The 20,642-nt window shown below is 46.0% G+C and overlaps 1 protein-coding gene across 3 annotated transcripts in view; it reads left to right on the top strand.

The window, feature by feature from the left end:
* The window catches only part of TXNRD1 (thioredoxin reductase 1), a 56,568-nt gene extending 43,149 nt beyond the window's left edge, over positions 1 to 13,419 (top strand). For all 3 annotated transcript variants that reach the window (XM_059681793.1, XM_059681794.1, XM_059681792.1), the window contains exons 13-14: positions 1,255 to 1,389; positions 11,469 to 13,419. In XM_059681793.1, coding sequence (XP_059537776.1) covers positions 1,255 to 1,389; positions 11,469 to 11,531 — 198 coding nt within the window. In that variant the 3' untranslated portion in view covers positions 11,532 to 13,419. The remainder of the gene's footprint in view (positions 1 to 1,254; positions 1,390 to 11,468) is intronic.
* Positions 13,420 to 20,642: the final 7,223 nt, after the last annotated feature.

Below are 20,642 nucleotides of genomic sequence, written 5' to 3'. Positions count from 1 at the left end.
AAACTCTACACAGTTGGCATCAAAAACAATTTTAGGTACAGTTTTTTCTTTTCAGACAAGTTTAATGAAAAGGTTATTTGTGTGAGCATACATTAGATAGAAGTTAAGTAATTGTGCCAGGGCATGTAGGAGCTAATGGAAGGGCTGGAATTCAGTCCCAGGCAAGGTCGATTCCATGTTATTAACCATTATCCCATGCCTTTTGTAGTCTTTTGTAGTCCTTGATCTTGTACCCCTCATTTCTTCCCTACCCCACAGGCAGCAGTCTTGAAGTTGGAGTGTCTCACCTGTTCATATTTTTATGTTTGCCACCTCTGATGTATCTGTAAACATTATAGATTGTGGTTTGATTTGGTGGTATCCTTAGCTAATTAGAGCCTGCAACTTGTTTTTAATCTCAGTTTTTGGGATCTATCCATGTTACTACATTATTGCTAGTGTATTTTAAGACCTAGTGTATTTTGTGCTTTGTTTATCCATATGCTGGACCCCTGATTGTCAGGATGAATGATGTAAGTCCAACATGGAATATATTACAGCACTTTGGCAGCAGAATGACTTCTTGATTGCTTTCCATAGAGTGATTGAGCCTTAGGCTGAGCACCCCACAGCCTGAGTTGCCTCGTCGGTTTTGAGGAGATTGGGCTAGACAGTCTATCTCAGTCAGAGTTGGCTCTCAAAAGTCTGAACAATGGAGTGAATCAAATTTCTCTCCTCTTGGCAGAGTTTCTCCTGAGTTTGGGATAAAGAATCTATCCAAAATAATTCCTACACAGTTATTTCAGAGTTGCAAAACATTTTTCTATTGTTTTTCAAAAATGCTATCTATCCCCAAAACCTGACTTAAAATGATTTTAACTTGAATGAGTGCTCTGAAATGTTTCAGCTGTCACAGATAGGTTATCTGGGGCTTTAAGACAGCCCATAGAGGAGATGACGACATAACTGCCCTTTGAAAACATTTTCCAGGACATTTTGAGCTTTTGGAGTTGCAGGCAGTTCTACTTTCAGTGTTTTCCCTCGTCATTTGTCACTAGTGCTCTTCTCTTCCTTTCTTGCTTGAGGGGACCCCACACTCTATATGGGCCCATGCTGGAGTTACCTTCAGCCTAAACAGCTTTTAGCAGCAAGCATTAATATAAGCCTATGGCCACTTCTGAATGGGGTTTTTAGAATGGACTGGGAAAATACTTCAGTCTGCTAAGGGGTGGGTGGGAAATCAGCATAATTGTATTACTTTATTTTATATTTTAGGAACGTGTTGTGGGCTTCCACATACTGGGTCCGAACGCTGGGGAAGTTACACAAGGCTTTGCAGCCGCGCTCAAGTGTGGACTGACCAAACAGCAGCTGGACAGCACCATTGGGATCCACCCCGTCTGCGCAGAGGTGGGTCATCTGCACTTTCATGGCTTTGCCTAAATGCACACACAATCTGGCTTACAAGTGGCACATCTAGCATTCTGGAGCTAGTGTTCTTCCTGCTGTATCGAGCTGCTTCTATACGTCCTTGCAGCTTGTGAATGAGTGAGAATCCCTCAAAAAAAGACCTTGTCTCTAGAACCCACGTTTTCCTGTCTCCGACGGTTCTTGTTCCTGGTGTGGACTGGATAGTACTGCCATGCTATAATTGGTAAAAGCCATAGAGTGATTTATAGAGATGTGCCTTAAATCTTTTATTTGTCATGTCTTCTAAATTATTTTTATGGCAGTCAGTTAATAATGCCATTCATACCCAGAAACAGCTTAAATACTTGGTATCTCAGATGCACCTCGAGGATAAATGATAACGGTTGCCTCTTTAGCTTTGGATATTAGAGAATGAGATTTGAAAATGATGATTTTAAAAGATCAGGCACATGATAATAGAATTGGAAATTGACCATTCTGGGCCTGGGTGTTAATTGTCTTCATGTTTGTCAGTGATTATTGTGGAGTTGAATGTTGTGATGCTTACTGTTAACTACAAATTGTAAACCCAAAATGTGTCTATGTTGAAGAAGTTGATGAAGATTGGGAAGAGGTATCTCATACCAGCTTAAGTATGGAATTGAAATTACAACTGTTGTCTGGCCACCAGCCAGTGGTTTCCATAGTGTACGTTGTGCTTGTGTACACATGCACACACGCACACACGCACACATGCACACACACTCCTGCCAGATTTCGTTCAGCAGCCTGCTAACTGATGGTCTCTGTTCTTCATTGCCCTCGTACAACTGAACTCATTACTGAGCATGAAATGTCAGCTTCAAGGCGTGGGAAAATATTTTCATTCTTTTGCTTTGCCATGTTAGGGATAGTGTCCTCTACCTTATTATGCACCTGGCTGGGATAGTAGCATGGAAGTTTAACATGTTCAGTAATTAGGGCATTATTCATAGAGAACTGCTGTCTTATGAACTCAACCTAAGCTTAAAAAATATAATGTAAAAATTGAAAATTGTCTAGATTAATGCTCTTAAACAATGCGCTGTGATAATATATTTTATTCAGTGTGATGAATAAGACTGTCACTGTCTGCCTAGGGGAGGAGCCAATTAACTTTTCCCCCTAACACATAACTTTTAGCGAGTATGTTAATGTCCTAGGCAGCCTTAACAAAATAGCACAAACTGGGTGGCTTAAAGCAAAGGTCTTCTCTCCGAGCTCTGGAGGCTAGAAGTCTGCCTCACGGTGTCAGCAGGGCCACGCTCCCTAGACGCTCTAGGGAAGAGTCCTCTTGCTCTTCCCATGGTGCCTGGCAGTCCTTGGCGTCCCTTTACTTACAGGTGCATCACTCCGGTTTCCGCCTCTGCCTTCCCATGGCCTTATCTCCTATGTGTCTGTCCAGATTTCCTTTTATCGTAAGGGCATCAGTCCTTGGGTTAGAGCCCACTCTAATCCACCGTGACCTCATCTTAACTTGATTACAAAGACCCCATTTCCAAATAAGGTCACATTTACAGTTGCTGGGGCCTCAGACTTGAACATATCCTTCGGGGGGGCTTAATTCAACTCACAACAATGAGTGTATTTAAATTCTTGATGCCAGTCCAAGAGGCTTAAAAGCTACCACAATCATCTCCAATGTGGATGAAAAGATAACTTCCCAGTTTACATCCGTGTGTCTAATGTTTTCATCTGAATTCAGCTCTCACTGGGCTGGTTAGAAGGAAGACCGCTGAGGGCTTGGCTCCTGCGGCCCCCCTTGGTAGAGTTGTGCTGTGACTCAGCAGTGGTGAGCCCGGCAGCATCTGGCAGGGTAGCGGCCAGCTGGGCAGAGAGGTGCAGTGAAGAGGCAGGACATCTTCCTGACGCCCCCCTACAGGGAGGCCAGCCAGAAGCCTGTTTCCTTGGTACACCTGGCACATTGAGAGCCTTTTCTAAGCATTTACCGCTGTGCATCTCCACCTGTTGATTCTCTTTTGACGTTGAAGCTCTGAAGCTAATTTCACTGCTTTGATAGCCCCGCGCCCCCCTTCCCCCCCGGCTATTGGCTGATTTATGAGATAAAAGTTGGGTGCAATGTCACTCTGTGAGCGCACTTGTGCAGCTATGTGCACAGCACTGTGCTGGGCCCTTGAGGATACAGCAGGGGTGTAAGATGCACTTAAGAGCAGGGAGACAGGTGAGTGAAGTGCAGTTCAGTGTGTCAAGCCCTAGGACATGGTTATAGTATCATGGGGTGTTTGGAGTAGGGATACGGGGCAGGGGGGCTGAGGAGGGAGCCTTGCCTAAAACTAGAAGAATGTGTTGTGTTAGCCAGTCAGAAAGAGCACCAAATGCAAGGCCTTTGTGGGAGCAGCATGCCCACTCAGGAAACTGAGAAACCCTCAGCACTGCTGTAGCTTGAAGAGCTTATAGGTTTAAAAATCATATATATGTATGAACACACTTATACATACATACACATACAGGAGAAATAAGTGGAAGGTCATGGCCTTGTAAATCAAGGTGCAGGTCACTTTTACTTTATCCTGAGGCACTGGGCTTCAGCTGAGAGAAGCTTAAAGTGGGAATAACATGATCAGACACGTTGTTGAGAGAAATCACTCTTGCTACACTGGAAAATAGACTGGAGGAGACATGTCTAGAGGCAAGAGTGGCAGCCTGAACTAGGATGGTGGCAGTGGAAATTGAGACACTGATCCATTGAAATAGAAGGGTGAGTTGATAGTACTGGCCAGCTGGTTGGAAATGTGAACAGGGAAGAACTGAGAATGATTCACATTTGTGTCTGACATAGGGAGCGATAGAAAGAGCAGGTTCTAGGGGAGAACTCCGATGACAGCACTGATGTTTGTGTGGGTTCCTGTGTGTGTCCAGCACTCTGCTCTATATGTATCGACTTAGCCCTTGGAGGAAGCCCAGGAGGTCGGTGCAGTAGTATCTCCATTTGACAGATAAGAACAGAGAGGTTGAGCAACTTGCCCAGTTACCAGCTTGGAGGTGGCAGAACCAGGATTCAAATCCAAGCCACCTGACTCCTGAGGCACCATGTAGTACAGATGATAGGCCATTTCCACAGACCGTCTTACAATATTTAACAGAATTTAAAAAATGGAAATGATATTGGTGGCAACATGAGCATAATGAAGACACACAGACCTGGGTTGTGATCTCAGCGAATTCTTCTCAGTGAACCTGTCATGTCACCTGGCTTTTCAGGAGCTTAGTCTCCACGTTAAATAAATTAGAGATAATATCTAACTCATAGGGTTGGTGAGCAATGCTATGTGGAAAGTGGAAGCGTCTCAGACAGTTCCTGGCATGCGATAGCTACTCAGTGACTGACTACATCTGATAGATGGGTTTGGTTTCCCCAGGGTATTTCATTATAGAAGTGCCTTGACTAAATGGTCATCACTACAGTATTTTTAAGGGGAAGGGGGAGGGTGGGTGGGGAAGGAATATGTATTTTGAAAAAGCTCCTCTGGACTTTTTTAAATCCCTGGTTATGAACTATTTGCTTAGAAATTTGATTTTGAAAAACCAAAGGCTTCTAACCCCTGACTATGGAAATCTTTTTTGAAGCTACTTGATTGAGGGAAAGTGAAATTTGATTGGTAGGGGACTTTGGGGACCCTTCTCTGTGCTAAATGCTGGAGTCTGACAAGGACTTGCTACTGGACCACTCACTGCCTCTTCATGTCAAGCTATATACTGTAGAGGGGCGCTGCTCCAAGTGCTGGCCACGGAATGTTTGTTACTGTCCTTAGTGAGTTAAGGATGGAAATGAAGAAAGGTTTAGAAACTTGGAGAGTAATTTGACAGCATTGGATTTAATAATTAAAAGTAATATGCCTTTTAAAAATTCATTTTTCTAATACATTTTATTGCATTTCACAAGTGTCAGTCCATTGGATGGCTTAAAAATAATCATTTAAACACTGGTCCTGAGCACTGCTTTGAAGTGCTGAGAACTAGTCCCAGCTCACAGGCCAGCTGTGGGCGGTTGGCAGAATGAATCATCAAATGATGTCTGTTAACACTGTTTTGACAAAATAACCCAGGCAATTGAGCAACCTTTGCTTTTGAAGAGTAATTACTTAGAAAAGTGGACAAATTCCTCAGTTGAGACTTTGCTCTTTGGAGCAATATCACTTCTAAAGGGTTTTCTTCTGGAATTGCTCTTGTTTTTGTGTGTGTGTGTTTTAAATATATTTTTGTTGATTTCAGAGAGGAAGAGAAAGAAACATCAGTGATGAGAGAGAATAATTGATTGGCTGCCTTCTGCATCCCCCCCTACTGGGGATTGAGCCCACAACCCAGGCATGTGCCCTTGACTGAAATCGAACCTGGGACCCTTCAGTCCCGCAGGCTGATGCTATCCACTGAGCCAAACCAGTTAGGTCAGGAATTGCTGTTTTAACCAGAAGCCCGTTGGTGTCAGTATGAGAGGGAATCTTAGCTCGGGAGCATCAGTGATGCATTAGCATTATTCAGTGTGAAGATAGTATGGTGATAATTTATTCTGGACATCTGAGCAGCAATATTTGAATGGGAAACTGGTTGTACATCATTTGGAGTCATAATTTCAACTTGTCAAGTATAAATGTAGGGGAAATATAATAGCTCAAGAGGAAAGAACATTAGAAAGGCCCCTGTGAAATGTTTTTAAATAAACTTCAGTGCCAAACATCAAACGTTTTAATAGTCAACATAATCATAGTCTAGAGCAGCGGTTCTCAACCTGTGGGTCGCGACCCCTTTGGCAGTAGAACGACCCTTTCACAGGGGTCGCCAAAATACATCCTGCATATCAGATATTTACATTATGATCCATATCAGTAGCAAAATTACAGTTATGAAGTAGCAACGAAAATAATTTTATGGTTGGGGGTCACCACAACATGAGGAACTGTATTAAAGGGTCGCAGCATTAGGAAGGTTGAGAACCACTGGTCTAGAGTGAGGGGTTCTTGTGAGGCTGGGAGGTGTTGGGAGCAGATGTGCGTGTGAGGTGAAGCCCGAAGCAGTGTTTGACCCTTTGTTAGTGTTCTTTGTGTTGCACAGAAAAACATGAAGGGGCAGCCTCGATGCTCGTTTTTTAAAATTTTATGAAGCTTCTAAAGCAGTTATATGCAAATGAAATCTTTCTGAAAATCTACCCCATCAGTTTTTTCATGTCTATGAACAAGCAGTGGCAGTATATTGGCTTCCCCCATCTTTTTAATGTGAGTGTGTTATCGGTATAAGAAAAATAGATAAGAGCTATTTCTTATCTGCTTGCATGTTTGATAGGTTTTCTTTCTTTCCAAATCGTAGGTTCTCTTTCTAAATTAATTCCCAAGAAAGAAAACTTAAGCTGGCAAATTCATAAGCCTGAAATTTCTTTGAATGCATTCCCTGGCTCTTTATTGTTCTTTCATTGTAAAAATTGAAGTGTGTGTGTGTTTGTTGGTATTTTCAGTTGCCCATGATATCATTCTAACAGCTATTTTCATTATTGAATATTGTCTTTCTGCCCTCTTCCACAGTCACACATTTTTTAAGCAAAGGAACGTTACTGTTTTTCCAAAGAGTCATACTAACTTACAGTGTCATCAGCATTGAATTCAAGAGTACTAATGAAAATGCTGCAAATTCAGTGTAAAATAAGTTATGGGGATAACTTATTTCAGGAATTTTCACATATCTTTGCTAACAAGTATGAACTCTTTTCTCATCATTACTTTTCTGGATAAGAATTGTTTATAGTTTCCTCCAGCTTCCTATTTTAAATGTTTTCAGGTACAGGCATTATTTCTTGGATCTGAATTTTTTGAGATGCTGATGACATATTGGTATATCAGGAAGGGGAGAGGCTTTGTCACTGTTTTAAGCTAAAACAGACCAAGGGTTTTTCTCAGTATTGTTTCTCCTTTACATAACAGTATTTCCCCCTTTTATTCAAAAGTACTTTTGATGCTGATAGCTGTTGTTTTGATTTGTATAAGTCAAAGTGGCCTTGATATTTTTGTGGTCTTTCATTTTTGTATTAAAAACCAGCAAATCACTTGTTTCTCAGGAGCCAAAGAGACAGCAGACTAAAAAAGAAATCCAGGTGCCAACAAGGATGCAGGCACTCAGTGAGTCCACGCAAGAGGCCCCCAAATAAGCCATGGCGCCCAGTCTCAGTAAGACAGTTACTGGCTTCAGAGGTTGGTCCATCCCTGTAGGGTAGGACTGATGGACTCGACAGAATCTTCGCAATGTTACCTCCCAGTCTACTTAGTGCAACCAGAACGGTTTGGATTAAAATATCAGTTGTACTCAGAGATCAAATATGTTTCTAACTTTAATTTATTGGACACAAGCCCTTTTGTGTTTTCATGTCTAGGCAATATAGGTGGACAGTTGGGTGATGTTTTGGTTTGTGTGTTTTGCCTATAAAAGCAAAGGTTTATTCCTTGCTGATGCTCTCTGGTCTTCACGGATGAGCTCAGCTTCTATGCATCTTCACCAGGACCAGGCTGATGGAGCCGCTTCCTGAGGCAGTGCTGGCACGTGGCAGAGGGGAAGGGAGGTAGGCAAGCACACTTGGTGTTCAAGAAGTCATGCATCCCAATTCCACACACGTGTCTTTGGCCAGAGCAAGCCCCGGTCCCCAGGTCTGTGTCCCAATAGGGTGGAAATGTGTGGTCCACACAAAGGTCATCACAGGGAGGTGAAAACACTATATGAGTTATTATAACGTGTCAACACAATGAGAGATCAGATTTAACAGATAAAAAGCAAAATATGTGACTCAATAATTGACGACCTATCATAGTATGAAGGTGGAAGAATTAAGAACTAATTCCAGGTATGTGGCCTGGGCATCCAAGTGGTGTTGATGCCAGCATTGGGAGGAACGGGGTTAGGGAAGAGAACGGGTTCAGTGCTGGGCATTTTAAGTGTGAAGTGTCATCCAAGAAGAGGCACAGTTAGGTCTTACTGGTGTGTAGCTCAGGAGAGACACAATGGCTGGAGAGATGGCAAATTCATCTGCCTAGGAGGGTGTAGTTGACTGAACGAGACCACTGTAATAGGAGGGTATCTAGATGGGAGAGAGCTGAGGATAGGGCCCTGGGGTGGTGCTTTCTGGCCTTGTCATGTCCTGCATGCGTGGGCAGGGGCAGTATTTATGCAACACATTGGAGTAAGTACATTTAGGTAGCTCTGGTCTACAGCCAGCCCGCCCAGGGGCTTGGCCATTGCGAGGGCTGGGGCAGTTGGTGCTTCAGGACCCCTATGCCAGGGCTGAGGAATAGCCACAGAAGAAGGAAACAGGGAAGATCGCTGTCTAGGAAACAAAGGGAGGAGAGAATTGTAAAAGGTAGGTGAGATCAGCAGTGGGAAATGCTGCGGAGAGGCTGTGTGGAATGAGGACTGCAGGGTGCCCTGTGGATCTGGCAGCTGGAGTTACTGACGAGCTCAGGAGAGGTGTTCACGTGGAGTGGTGGGGGCAAAGCCAGATGTCAGCGAAATGGGGAATAAAAATAGACCACAGATTCCAACAGCTTACGGTTTTGGCTGAAGGAGGACGAGAGACATCGGTGATAGAGCTGATCATAATGTTGAGGGAGGATTGTGTTACGATAAATGCGATCTAAGAAAGACCAATGGAAAGAGCAAGGTTAAGAATAAAAGGGGTGAGGTCAGGTGATGTGTGAAATAACGTGAAGAGATGAGACCCAAATCCCAGCCTGGAGGGGGCATTCTTGCCCTGAATTGTAAGGGGGGAGCGGTTTGATCGTAAGAGCAGTGGGTGTGGCGCACCAGGCAGGGGATGGTGACTCTGTTTTCCCTTGTAGGGAAAGGTGTCGTCCCTTGTTACCGTTTCCCTCCCTGGAAAAACTTTTGAACATTTTTTGGCGGTGTTGGTCTGCTAGTGACAAAATCACTCAGCTTTTGTTTGTCTGAAAATGTCTTTATTTTGCTTTCTTTATGTATTTTTTGTTGACTGTAGAACTCTAGGTTGACAGGGTTTTCTTCTTTCAGCACTTTGAATCTGTGTCAGATACCCGTGTTTTGTTGTCCTCCTTTCAAGAGTACCGAGTTTTCTTGTGGACCATTAATGTCCTTGTGGCTCATTGGATCCTTGGGGGTTTGTTTTAAGCTTTGTTAGGGTGGTCTAGGGTAGGTGTTACTCTGGTAATGCTTAGCCTTATTCCTAGGTATGGCTTTGTGGGGGTCTCCACTGGTTGCCTCACGGGTTCAGGGAAGCCACTGGACTCTAGGTCGTGAGAACTGGGACTTCTCCCAACCCCGAGTGGGCTCTGGTGGTGGTTCAGCTTACAGCTGTCTGGCTGTGGCTTCTTCCCTGGCCTCGTGAGGGCCTGCCCCCTAGACCTGCACAGCTTGGTATTCAGCCAGAGATGAGGGACCTGCATGCAGATCTCTGGAGCTCTTCATCTGTATAGCTCCTGCCTCTGGGAAATTCTGCCCCACAAATCCAGCTGCCTCAACCTCCCCAGTCTCCCTTCTTGTCGCTGCAAGTCACCAGGATGTCTGTGCTCTCTGGCTCCTGCACCAGCGTCTCCTAGGTGCCTCCAGGTAGACAGCCAGGCCTGTGGAAGGCTCATCTTACTTGTTTCTGTGAGTACAGGAATCACAGCCCAGTGCCTGTCCTCCCATATCTAAAATAACGGTTTCATATATTTTGTCTAGCTTTTTGTTTTTTAAGCTGAGAGAGATGGTTTGGTACCAATTACTCCAGTAGGACAGGAACGAAGATCTGTTTCTAGATGTAGAAATACGATGTTTTTTGAAATCTCGACTCTGTTTCCAGTTTGGTGAAACTACAGCAATAAGCAGCTGTTGGTTAGACTACCTTTGGGTAGACTTGTAGGCCAGGATTGCGATACTGGTGTTCCACGGAAATCCTCATATGTGGCAACCTGTGTTACAACCAATCACTTAGGACTCCTGCTACAAGTGAGATTCCTGGGCTCTACCCTAGCTCTGCCGAATGAAAATCCATATAATTTCTGTGTGTTTCAATCAGTCTAAACAGTCTGTGTTCACTAAAGTTGGAGAAGCGTTGTTTTGCATATACGCCATCTTGTAAAGCAGCAAGTTAAAGCTGCCTAAAGATGTTAATTAGCTTTAAATCCACCAGTGCCACATGTTTGCAAGGATGTGAAATGAGAACTTTTCAGTCACTGCAAATAAGAGTGTCAGTTGGTCGAACACCTTGGAAATCCAGTCAAGTCAGAGCTGCATTTCCCCATCCAACCCAGCAATTGTACCTCCAGCTGTAGGTGTGAGGAGACTCCTGGATGCCACAGAGCATGTTGCACATGGCATGTTGGCAATAGCTTGGATGGCCAACCAAAGGAGCCTGGATATGTAATCGTAATAGATGCACCACTTGAATGATTTGGATATGTGTAGCATACTGTAGTAATTGAATACTCTTCAGTGAAAAATGGAAGAATTAGAGCTGTGTGTCCGTCCATATGGGTAAGTTACAGAAACATGTTTAGCCCAGAAAGCAGGTAGCAGAAGACACTATCTTGCCATTTTCATGTAAAGTTTTAAAAACTTACAAAAGAAAACGGGAAGAAATTCGTAGGAAGGGTTGGCAGTGATTGGGGGAGAAGTAGGGAGGAGGCGACCAGGAGGGGCACACATGGGACTCTAGCCACATTCCTATAGCACCCTGAGCTGGTTGGGTACACGGGTGTTTGTAATGATGCACCTTGCACATTTCTGCGGGTCCCAAATAGTTCATGTGCGTTTTCTTAGAGAATAGACAGGCAACTTGGGTAACTTGTTTTAATTACCCTTTTACTAATAAAGTTTGTCATTAAAACATAAGTATTTTTCTCTTTTGCCTTTGTTTTAAAATGTTTCCCCCTTTTATTCTCTGGAGAAGTTGAGGATATCCGTGGTCATATCACTTCTCTGTTTCTTTCATTTTAAGTCGTCATTTTAACTCCGTACGTGGGGTGTGATCTGAACTCCTGTTAACTCATCTGCTCATGTGTCTGAGAATCTCGTGCTTTCTCCTCCCGCAGGTATTCACGACTCTGTCGGTGACCAAGCGCTCCGGGGGGAGCATCCTGCAGGCTGGCTGCTGAGGTTAAGCCCCAGTGTGGATGCTGCTGCCAAGACTCCGAACCACTGAGGTGTTTCCTTGCCCAAGTCCAAGGTGAAGTTTTCAGGAAGCTTCTTTGGCTTCGACACCTATGTGTCCTGGGCCTGTATCACCCGAGGCACCCTTGGATCTTATGGGTAGGAGGTGGTGAGTGGAAGGCGGGCAGCATCACACTGGGGTCACCATGACGGACTCGAAACTGACCTTCGGCAGTGCATCGTAGGGTGCGTCCATGAAGTCACTGGCCTGAAGCCCCGCGGTGGGCCGTGATGGAACTACTGGCGAAGCAGTTTTCGCAAGACTCTTTCTGTGGGTTTCTTATCCCCTTTGCCAAGCTTCTGTTGTTGATTACTGTTTTCTATTTTCTCCAAGGTGTTAATGATACTAGAGATGAAAAAAAATGTTAGCGCTCGATTTTTGTCCAAAGCAAGTCTTGGCTCGAGTATGCTCATGGCTGCCTTGTTGCTTGGGAGGCATGGTTTGGCTCACTTGGAGGCTGATAGGCTCGTACCATGATCCAGAACTGCCCTGAGATTCAAATGTTCTGTTCTACTCGACTGACCCATTCAGTGTCTCCCCTAACAAGTTACATGTTAAAGCAAGTAAATGTGTGGTCGACTCTGGCCAAATCTGCCCCATGTGTTCCATCACTAGTTACTGTTTTTCGTTCTGCTTAGGAGAGGAAATGGCTACTTAGCCAGCCCATCTGGGCAATATTCCACTGCACGGACCTGACTGGTCCAGTATGATCGCCATCATTATTCATCATGGAGGCAGGTGTGCTCCTTAAATGGGGAAAAACAATACATGTCTTTATTGAGTCTGTTGCATGCTGGTCTAAGTGAGCTGAAATGCTTAATACTTGTTTAAAACATTTTTTTTTTTGAGGGGGGTAGCTTTAGCTTTAAGCTAAAAGCACAAAATGTCACGGCTTTATTTTTCATGTATGTTATGTATCTGTCCCTTGCTAAGAACTACATTTATAGGAAAATGGGTCTTTCCACACTACCATTTAACTCTTTTGTGGTAATTACTTTTTTAAGGAAGCTCATCATATATCATAAGTTATTATTTTTGAACACAGGTGGATGTGAAGGATTTTTGTTTAAAAACCAAATGGTTTTGATACTTCTGTTGAGTGAATGACTGTACCTGGTGGGGTTTTAGCGGAAGTGTCTGTGCTTCATTAACATTCCAACTTGTGTTACCAAGAGGCGGTATCCACAGTTACAGACTCCTGTGTGAATGTGCTGAGGATCATACTTGGGCATCTTCTCACTGTGTAAGTTGGCTTTAAATGTGTGCTGTGGCCATCAGGCCTCCCACCAGCAGTCCTGTAGCTCCTGTTTCACTCCCTCCCCTCTGCTGGTATCTGTCTGCTACAACACCGAGTAGTTGATTCCAAGTACATTTCTCGTCACCTCAGGGAACCCCTGCGTGTGCCTGGCATTCCATCACAGAGCATAACCCTCCCACAGGGCCCTGCCTCGCGCCCTCATCCCACCCGGTTATGACGAAAATGAGAAAAGGAAAAACAGAAAGGGAAATTGAGGCAGTTGACATCTGGTTTTATTTATTTTTTTAATATGTTTTGTCTCCAAGTCTGCCAGTCTCTGAAATTTCTGAACAGGAGGCAGTGAGAGAGGATTGTGCCGAATCATGTGGTTCTCCCTGCTCAGTGGAATGGAAGGTTCTGCCCCCACAAGAAGGATTGTACTTTATGGACTTGTCTTGTTTAGATTCTGTACTTGCCCATTGTATTGAAACATATTAAGTTCTATGTATTTTTGTTAAAATTCTTCTGAAAAAAAAAAAAAAAACAAACAAAAAACCCAAACACCAATGTGAACCATTAAAAGGTATTGATAACCAACCCTGTGTGCCTTCTTACTGAATGGTGGTCTTGGGGTTCTTTGCATGAGCCTTCTTATCAGCGATCGCGAGAACCAGCTGCTGAGGAAGCGGCAGTGATGGGCTCTCAGGACTGGGCGATATGGTGACGTTTACAAATTTATGGCATCGACTTTTCACATTCCAGTTTTTAGCTCGTCCTGATTTCACCTGTCAGTCTTGGCCTTCAGAGTGACGAAACCACCCCTCCTACTCCAAGTCACTCTGGGTCCCGGGACTTGGTACGTCCATGGCTGTCTCTCTCTGTTACTGAGTGAAGAGACGAGAGGAAAGTATGGAATGCTTACATCCAAGGCACGGTGGACACAAAGTGAATAAACACTGGTTAATATATCTTTCAGCTTGACTGGAACATGGGGTGCTCAGCTATTTGGCTAAACCTCATTTCTGGTTTGTCTGGGAGGGTCAGATGTTCCTGAATGAAGTGAGCACTCGAACCCGTGGACTGGAAAGCAGTTTGCCCTCCCCGGTGTGGGTCGCATCATCTGTCCCCTGAGGCTCCGACCAGAGGAAGAAGGAATTCGGCTCTTCCTACCCGATTGCTTGAGCTGGGACATCCACCTTCTCCTGCCCTCTGGACTGCTTGCTCTCAGACCGCTGGACTCGGACTGAACTACCCACTGACTTTCCCACCGGCTTCCTGTGTCTCCAGTTTGCAGACGGCGGCAGGTCTGGGACTTCTCAGCCTTCACAATTGCATGAGCCAATTCTTTATAGTAAATCTTTTCTGTATGTGTGTATGTATATTACATATGATTAAAACAGACAGACCTTGCCCTGAAGCTGTGCATGGTTAGGGGGGGCAGTTGAGGCCAGCAGTGAACAAAACAATAATCCTTGTCCTCAAGGTATTCACATTACAGTTGAGGGAAATGTGCAGAAATACCAAGTCAGTTACACAACGTGAAGTGGTGGTGGGTGCCTAGAGCAGCGGTTTTCTGTGGGTCGCGACCCCTTTGGGGGTCGAATGACCCTTTCACAGGGGTCACCTAAGACCATCGGAAAACATATAATTACATATTGTTTTTGTGATTAATCACTATGCTTTAATTATGTTCAATTTGTAACAATGAAATTGGGGGTCATCACAATATGAGGAACTGTATTAAAGGGTCGCGGCATTAGGAAGGTTGAGAACCACTGGCCTAGAGCATGTAAGAACCGGCACCGTTGGGAGCCGTTGGAGGTCTCTGGGCAGAGAAGGGGTGTGGGTCAGGGTTGAGGCAGCCTGAGGCTTCGGGCAGGATGGAGGTGACCGCAGTCATCCAGGGGAAAAGCTCTCGGTTCAAGGTGATGGTAGATGCGATAGGCAAGTCCTGGTGGGATTTAGCATTGGATTGGATGTGATGTGGGGCTTTGACAACTGGGAGGATGGAGGCAGGAGGTGTCATTTCACTGAGATGGGAAGTGATGGGAGGAGGGGCAGGTTTGAGGGGAGCATCAGAAGCTCAAGGTTTGGGTCCTGAGTTTGAGATGACTGTCGGACCTCGGAGTAGAGGTGGCAGTTGGACATGAGTCTGGAGCTGCAGAAAGAAGGTCAGGATGGAGAGTTAAATGTGGGTCAGCCCAGAGAGGGTGTGTCAAGTCCCCAGGAGGAGGCCCCCAGGGCACGAGGGCAGGGAGAAATGAGGAAATCCCTGCTAGAAACCAGCAGCTGCCCCAAAGGAGAATAGAGCAGAGCCAGAGAACCTCTCACAGATTCTTCCTTTCATGAAGAATGGCAGGTTTTAGACCCATAAATGTGGGCAGGGAAAGGACATTGCAGGCAGGCAACCAGACAACATGGAAACAGAAAATAAGAGGAAGATGGACAGGTGAATTGTTAGCAGCCTATGAAAGGCCCCAAACAGCAGGCCAATGCTTTGAATGGCATTCTGGGGCCGTGGGGAGCTGGGAAGGTACCGGACTGCAGGCTGGGACTGGAGTGAGGAGAGGCGTGCACATACTGGATTAGACTTGCACCATCATTTCCCCTACTCCTGGTCCTGCATAACTGATGGGCAGTTCAGTTGGGAGCAGATTAGCATCCTATTGCATTCCAGACTGAGATAACACTAGTTTGAATCAGCTTTGCCACCTCTTGGCCAAATTTTCCATGCTTAACCTCTCTCTGCCTCAGTTTCCTCATCTGTAAAATGGGGATATTCATTGAGCCTTCCTAGGGTGGCTGTGAGGGTTACACAAGTTGAAACACATGAAGCACTTAGAACATGACCTTACTATGCAGAGAGTAAGCATGTGGTCAAATTGACTTCTTATACAATTTGGTCAGAGTAAAGAGAGATGACGTCACAGGCAATTGCAAGTCAGAGCAGCGGTCGCCAACTGGTGGTCCATGAGGTCCGAAAGGTTGGCGATGGCTGAGTCAGAGCAAGAAAAAGGGGCAGTTGTTCTGGAAGAGCTGAGATGGATATTACCCTGGAGGCTGGAGCTCTGAGACCAAGGTGCTGACCAGTTCACTTTCTTTTTTCCTGAGGCCTCTCTCCTTGCTATGAATAAGGCCGCAGACTTAAAAGTTACAGGGCTTGCGAATCAAAAGGGAAGGACAACCTGGCCAGCATGGCTCAGTGGTTGAGCGTCAACCTATGAACCAGGAGGTCACTGTTAGATTCCCGGTCAGGGCACATGTCTGGATTGCGGGCTCGATCCCCAGCAGGGGTCATGCAGTAGGCAACCAATCATTCTTTCTCATCATTGAAGTTTCTCTCCCTCTCCCTCTCTGAAATTAATAAAAATATTTTTTAAAAAGGGGGCAGGAGGAGAAACAGCTCAATCACTGTATGTTCAACTATAAAACGAGTGCCAAATAACAAAGGTAGACACAGAACAGATGAAGGACCTACATGTATATGGTGCAGCCATAAAGTCTTTATGGTAAAGGTAGAAAAATATCTCTGTGACCTAAAGGTGGAGAAAGACTTCTTAAGCCACGGCCTAAAAGCATGAACCATAAAGCAAAGACATTGCGTGGGCCAACTGCATCACAAGTTCTGACCCCAAAGACCACCAGGAAAGAGTTAACAGGATTAACAAGAAAATCAGGAGAAGCTAATTTCAGTGTCTAGAACTGACGAGGGACTGAGACCCAGGGGACAACAAGGAATTCTGCCCAATCAACAAGAAGACAGGAGCCCCAAAAGAACATGGACAAAGGACATTGAATCGGTTATTCCTGGAAGAGGAAACCCCATAATCTAATGAGAGATATACACAAGCTTCTGGCTAATTAAGAGGCGAATAGGATAATGAGGGCACGTTATACTCACCAGATCTGCAGACATCAGGAATCTGATTAATGCGTAATGAGGGGACCTGGGGCTCTGCTGACGGGAGGATAGACTGCTTGTGGCTCCGTGGGGAGACAGATCAGGCACCTCAGACCCCAGAACCCAGCAGTCCTGCTCCTGACATCAGCCCTGGAGAAATTCTCACACATATGTCCCAAGGGAAAGTGCTTAAAGATGTCCGTTGAGCATCTTTTTGGAAGTTGGACCCAAACCTGCTGTCTCTCCCTGCAGGGTGGACGACCAGGCCAGGGTGGATGCAGGACACAGCAGCATTCTGGGAGGTACCATGACACGGATAGATGCGAATGAAGAAAACCAAGGAAGAGAATGAGCCCGACAACTGCTGTTGTGTATTAAAGTGACACACCCCTTACAAGAACCTCTACAAGCAGCACCCAGCCAGCACAGCAGAGCGGCCGACTGTGGAGGGCAGAGGAGGAAGCAAGTGGAAATAAAAGGAAGTTAAAGAAAAAGAGGGCACCACACTAATGCCAGCTGTCCTGCAGCCCAGGTGGCGAGCAAGGACTCTCCAAGCCTCGCTTTCCTTCCCCATAAAGTGGGGATAATAATGGTGCTCACCTCCAGAATTGCTGGGAGGATCACATTAGCTAATACAGACGTAAAAGTACTCAGAATAGTGGCTGACACCAAGCGGGTGCTGGGTGAGTGGGCGCTACTATTCGTAGCAGGAGGAGGAGGAGCTCAAATCTCGGCATAGGCGGTCCAAAGAAGTAAAGGTGCAGTGCTGGGCCCTAGCTGGTTTGGCTCAGTGGATAGAGCATCAGCTGTGGACTGAAGAGTCCCGAGTTCCATTGCGGCTGGGCACATGTCTGGGTTGCCGGCTCGATCCCCAGTGGCGGGTGTGCAGGAGGCAGCCAATCAATGTGTCTATCTGCCTCCCTCCCTCCCTTCCACTCTCTGAAAACAATGGAAGAATATCCTCTGGTGAGGATTTAAAAACAAAACAAATTCAGGGGCAGCTTTGGGATTCAAGCCCAGGACGGTGACCTGCCTCTTTAGACTTCAGCCAGGCCCCCTCCTGCCCAGGCAGCAGCCAGGGAGTCTGTTGGTCTGGGAAGGACCAAGTGGCTCAGAGCCCCATCTGAGGCTCAAGGAAGTGAGGGTGACCCTAGGGAGATCGCTGGGCCAGCAGGGGGCGACCCAGAAGCACAGGCTTGTCTCCAGCAGGGGACAAGCACAGAGCCAGCGTGGGAAGCATTCCACGCTCTGCCCCCATCACCCACCTGGAACCCCACGTAGGCCTCCCCTAAGAGAATAATTACAAAATTAAAAATGGCCCCATAAAGTATCTTTCCATTTGGGAACCCTAGAAGGCGACACTGATGGGTGTTATCGGGGCTGACGCCTTCCTCCCTGCACCCCCAGCCCTAGTGTGGAAACAGCCCTGGGGATTTTGTGGGATGAGTTCCCCATCCTGGAGGTGGGTGGTGACTGGTCCATCGCAGGCACCTCCCTCCCTGACTTCCTTCCTACTGTAGTAAATTTGAGCCCGGTAGTTGGTGAAATGAATTTCTCATGGTGAAGTGAGGAGCCGGGAAATGATAGGAATGCAATTGCCTTGCCTCCTGTGTGGCTCACGCGGCTTGAAGAGTGCTTTGTTATAAACGTATTTTTACGATTCTGGTGGCATTCTGCGGGGTCCACGTCCAGGACCATTCAGCAAAGGAAGGGAAGAATGTCAGCAGCTGATCAAAGCAGGACTCATCCCTGGGGTGGGGGTTGGGGGTCAGGTAGCTCTGAGAGACTGTGGTGGGGGCTCCGGCCGCCACAGGCACAATTTTAAAAGCTTGTCGCCAGCATCATAAATCCTGCTCTCCCCCGAGCTTCTGAAATAAGGCTCCTCTGATAAAAGCGCCCACCCTGCTGCACGCCAGGACCTCATTCGGCTCCCAGTGGGCCAGAAAACAGGGTATATTGCCCCATTTCCCAGAAAAACCTCGGGGTGGTGGCTCAGGCTCAATGTGGACAATCTGGTGTCTTCAGCAAATCAAGTCGAGGGAGAGCAACGAGGTGGAAGGAGCCAGGGCCCCCAGGTGACCGGCCCCGAGCACCTGCCCACCTCCATCTGCTGGGTGAGAGAGAAAGATGCGTGTGTCTTACTGGCCCCCTCTTGGAAGGTACTGCACTTGGGGACTCTGATATAGCAGCTTTACCAAATACAGCAGCATTCCAACTAATACAGCAATTAGAGGAATTTTTTTTCAGAAAACAACGATATGAGAAAAAGCTTGTAGTTTCTATTTCAATGAAAGGAAATCAGTATATAGACACGAGATTTTTAGGGCAGTGAAACTATATGATACTACAGTGTTGGTTACGTGACACTATACATTTGTCCAAGGGTGATCCCCATTGTAAACTCTGGACTTAGGGTGATAAGGATGTGTCAGTGTAGGTTCATGGATTTTACAAATGTGCCGCTCTGGTGGGGGATGTTGCTAATAGGGGAGTGTGTGTGTGCGTACGTGCGTGCGTGTGTGTCTGTGTGTGCGTGCGTGCGTGCATGCGTGTGTGTGTGTGTGTGTGTGTGTGTGGTCAGGAATTAGAGGAAAGCTCTGTATCTTCTGATTAACTTTGCTGTGAACCTAAAACTGCCCTTAAAACAATAGCCTATTAAAAAAAACACCCAGTTTTATAGACGTGCACCAAATATGGAAGACCCAGATGGTGTGGCCTCCGTCCATCTTCTCACGGCTAGTGGAGAGGCCCACGCTTATTTGACAGAGCACCTGGGGCCTGGAGTGTTTTGTGAATAACTCTCTATGAAAGATGCCCAGGTAGGTTCCCCGAGGTTCGCCTGGGCCTGATGGTCTGAGGATCCCTCCAACCAATGAATGAGCAAGAATCTCGTCACAGGACAACCCAGCCTGTTGCTATGGAAGTGACAACCAGGGGCCTCACAGAGTGGCTGTGACAAATGCAGGCAGTTCCCAGCATGTTTTCCTTTTATCCTTTGGGACACTGATCTTAGAATTGCTCTGTGCGATGGTATACTTGTGCCACCTCTTTTGGATTCAACACAGCTGCTAAAACTATCATAATTATACAGCTTTGAGTTAGAAGGGCTGATTTTGAGTCTGTGTATGTTTCAGAAATCTGAATTTAGTTTTAGATAATGACAGTATGTGACTCTCATTAGATTCATGAGGTGTTGTATCTGAGGAGAATGAGGGCATTAATTTTATTTATAATGAAATTCATTAGTGCATAAATAAGAGGCATGAATATTTTATTCATGACTATTAAGCGCTGGTAGACTAGGCCAGCGCTGTGCTGGGTCTGAGTTTGGAGTCATCGCTCTGTTTCTGTAGCTTCTCTGCTCCTTCCCTCAGGCAGCCACACAGGCACATGTGTACACACCTCTGCCCAGGCCCCTCGCGCAGCAGAAGGAGAACAGTGTTCAGGTGACATGTTCTTTCTGGAAGTAAAAACATGTCAGGTCTGATCTAACAGGAGTGGGGAACTTTTCTTCTGCTGAGGGCCATTGGGTATTTATAACATCACTAGAGGCCCGGTACCTGACATTCGTGCACTGGGATGGGCCCGGGGGAGGGCGGGGGGAGTCCCTCAGCCCAGCCTGTGCCCTCTCACAGTCCGGGACCCTGCAGGGAGCGGGCCTAAGCTGGCAGGAGGACATCCCCCGAGCCCAGCTTCTGGCTGAGTGTCTCTACCCCTGTAGGAGTACACTGACCACCAGGGGGCAGCTCCTGCATTAAGCATCTGCCCTCTGGTGGTCAGTGTGTGTCATAGTGACTGGTTGTTTGGCTATTTGGTCAATTTGCATATTAGCCTTTTATTATATAGTATGCACTTAATATAAAGTTGTGTTGCTATGAATAAAGCTCCTAGATTTATTGAATTTCAAGTCCCACCTG

Source organism: Myotis daubentonii, chromosome 2 (genome assembly GCF_963259705.1).
Source record: "Myotis daubentonii chromosome 2, mMyoDau2.1, whole genome shotgun sequence".
Lineage (NCBI taxonomy): Eukaryota > Metazoa > Chordata > Mammalia > Chiroptera > Vespertilionidae > Myotis > Myotis daubentonii.
Note: the sequence above shows the minus strand (reverse complement) of the source record. Positions and strands in the feature narration are given on the sequence as shown.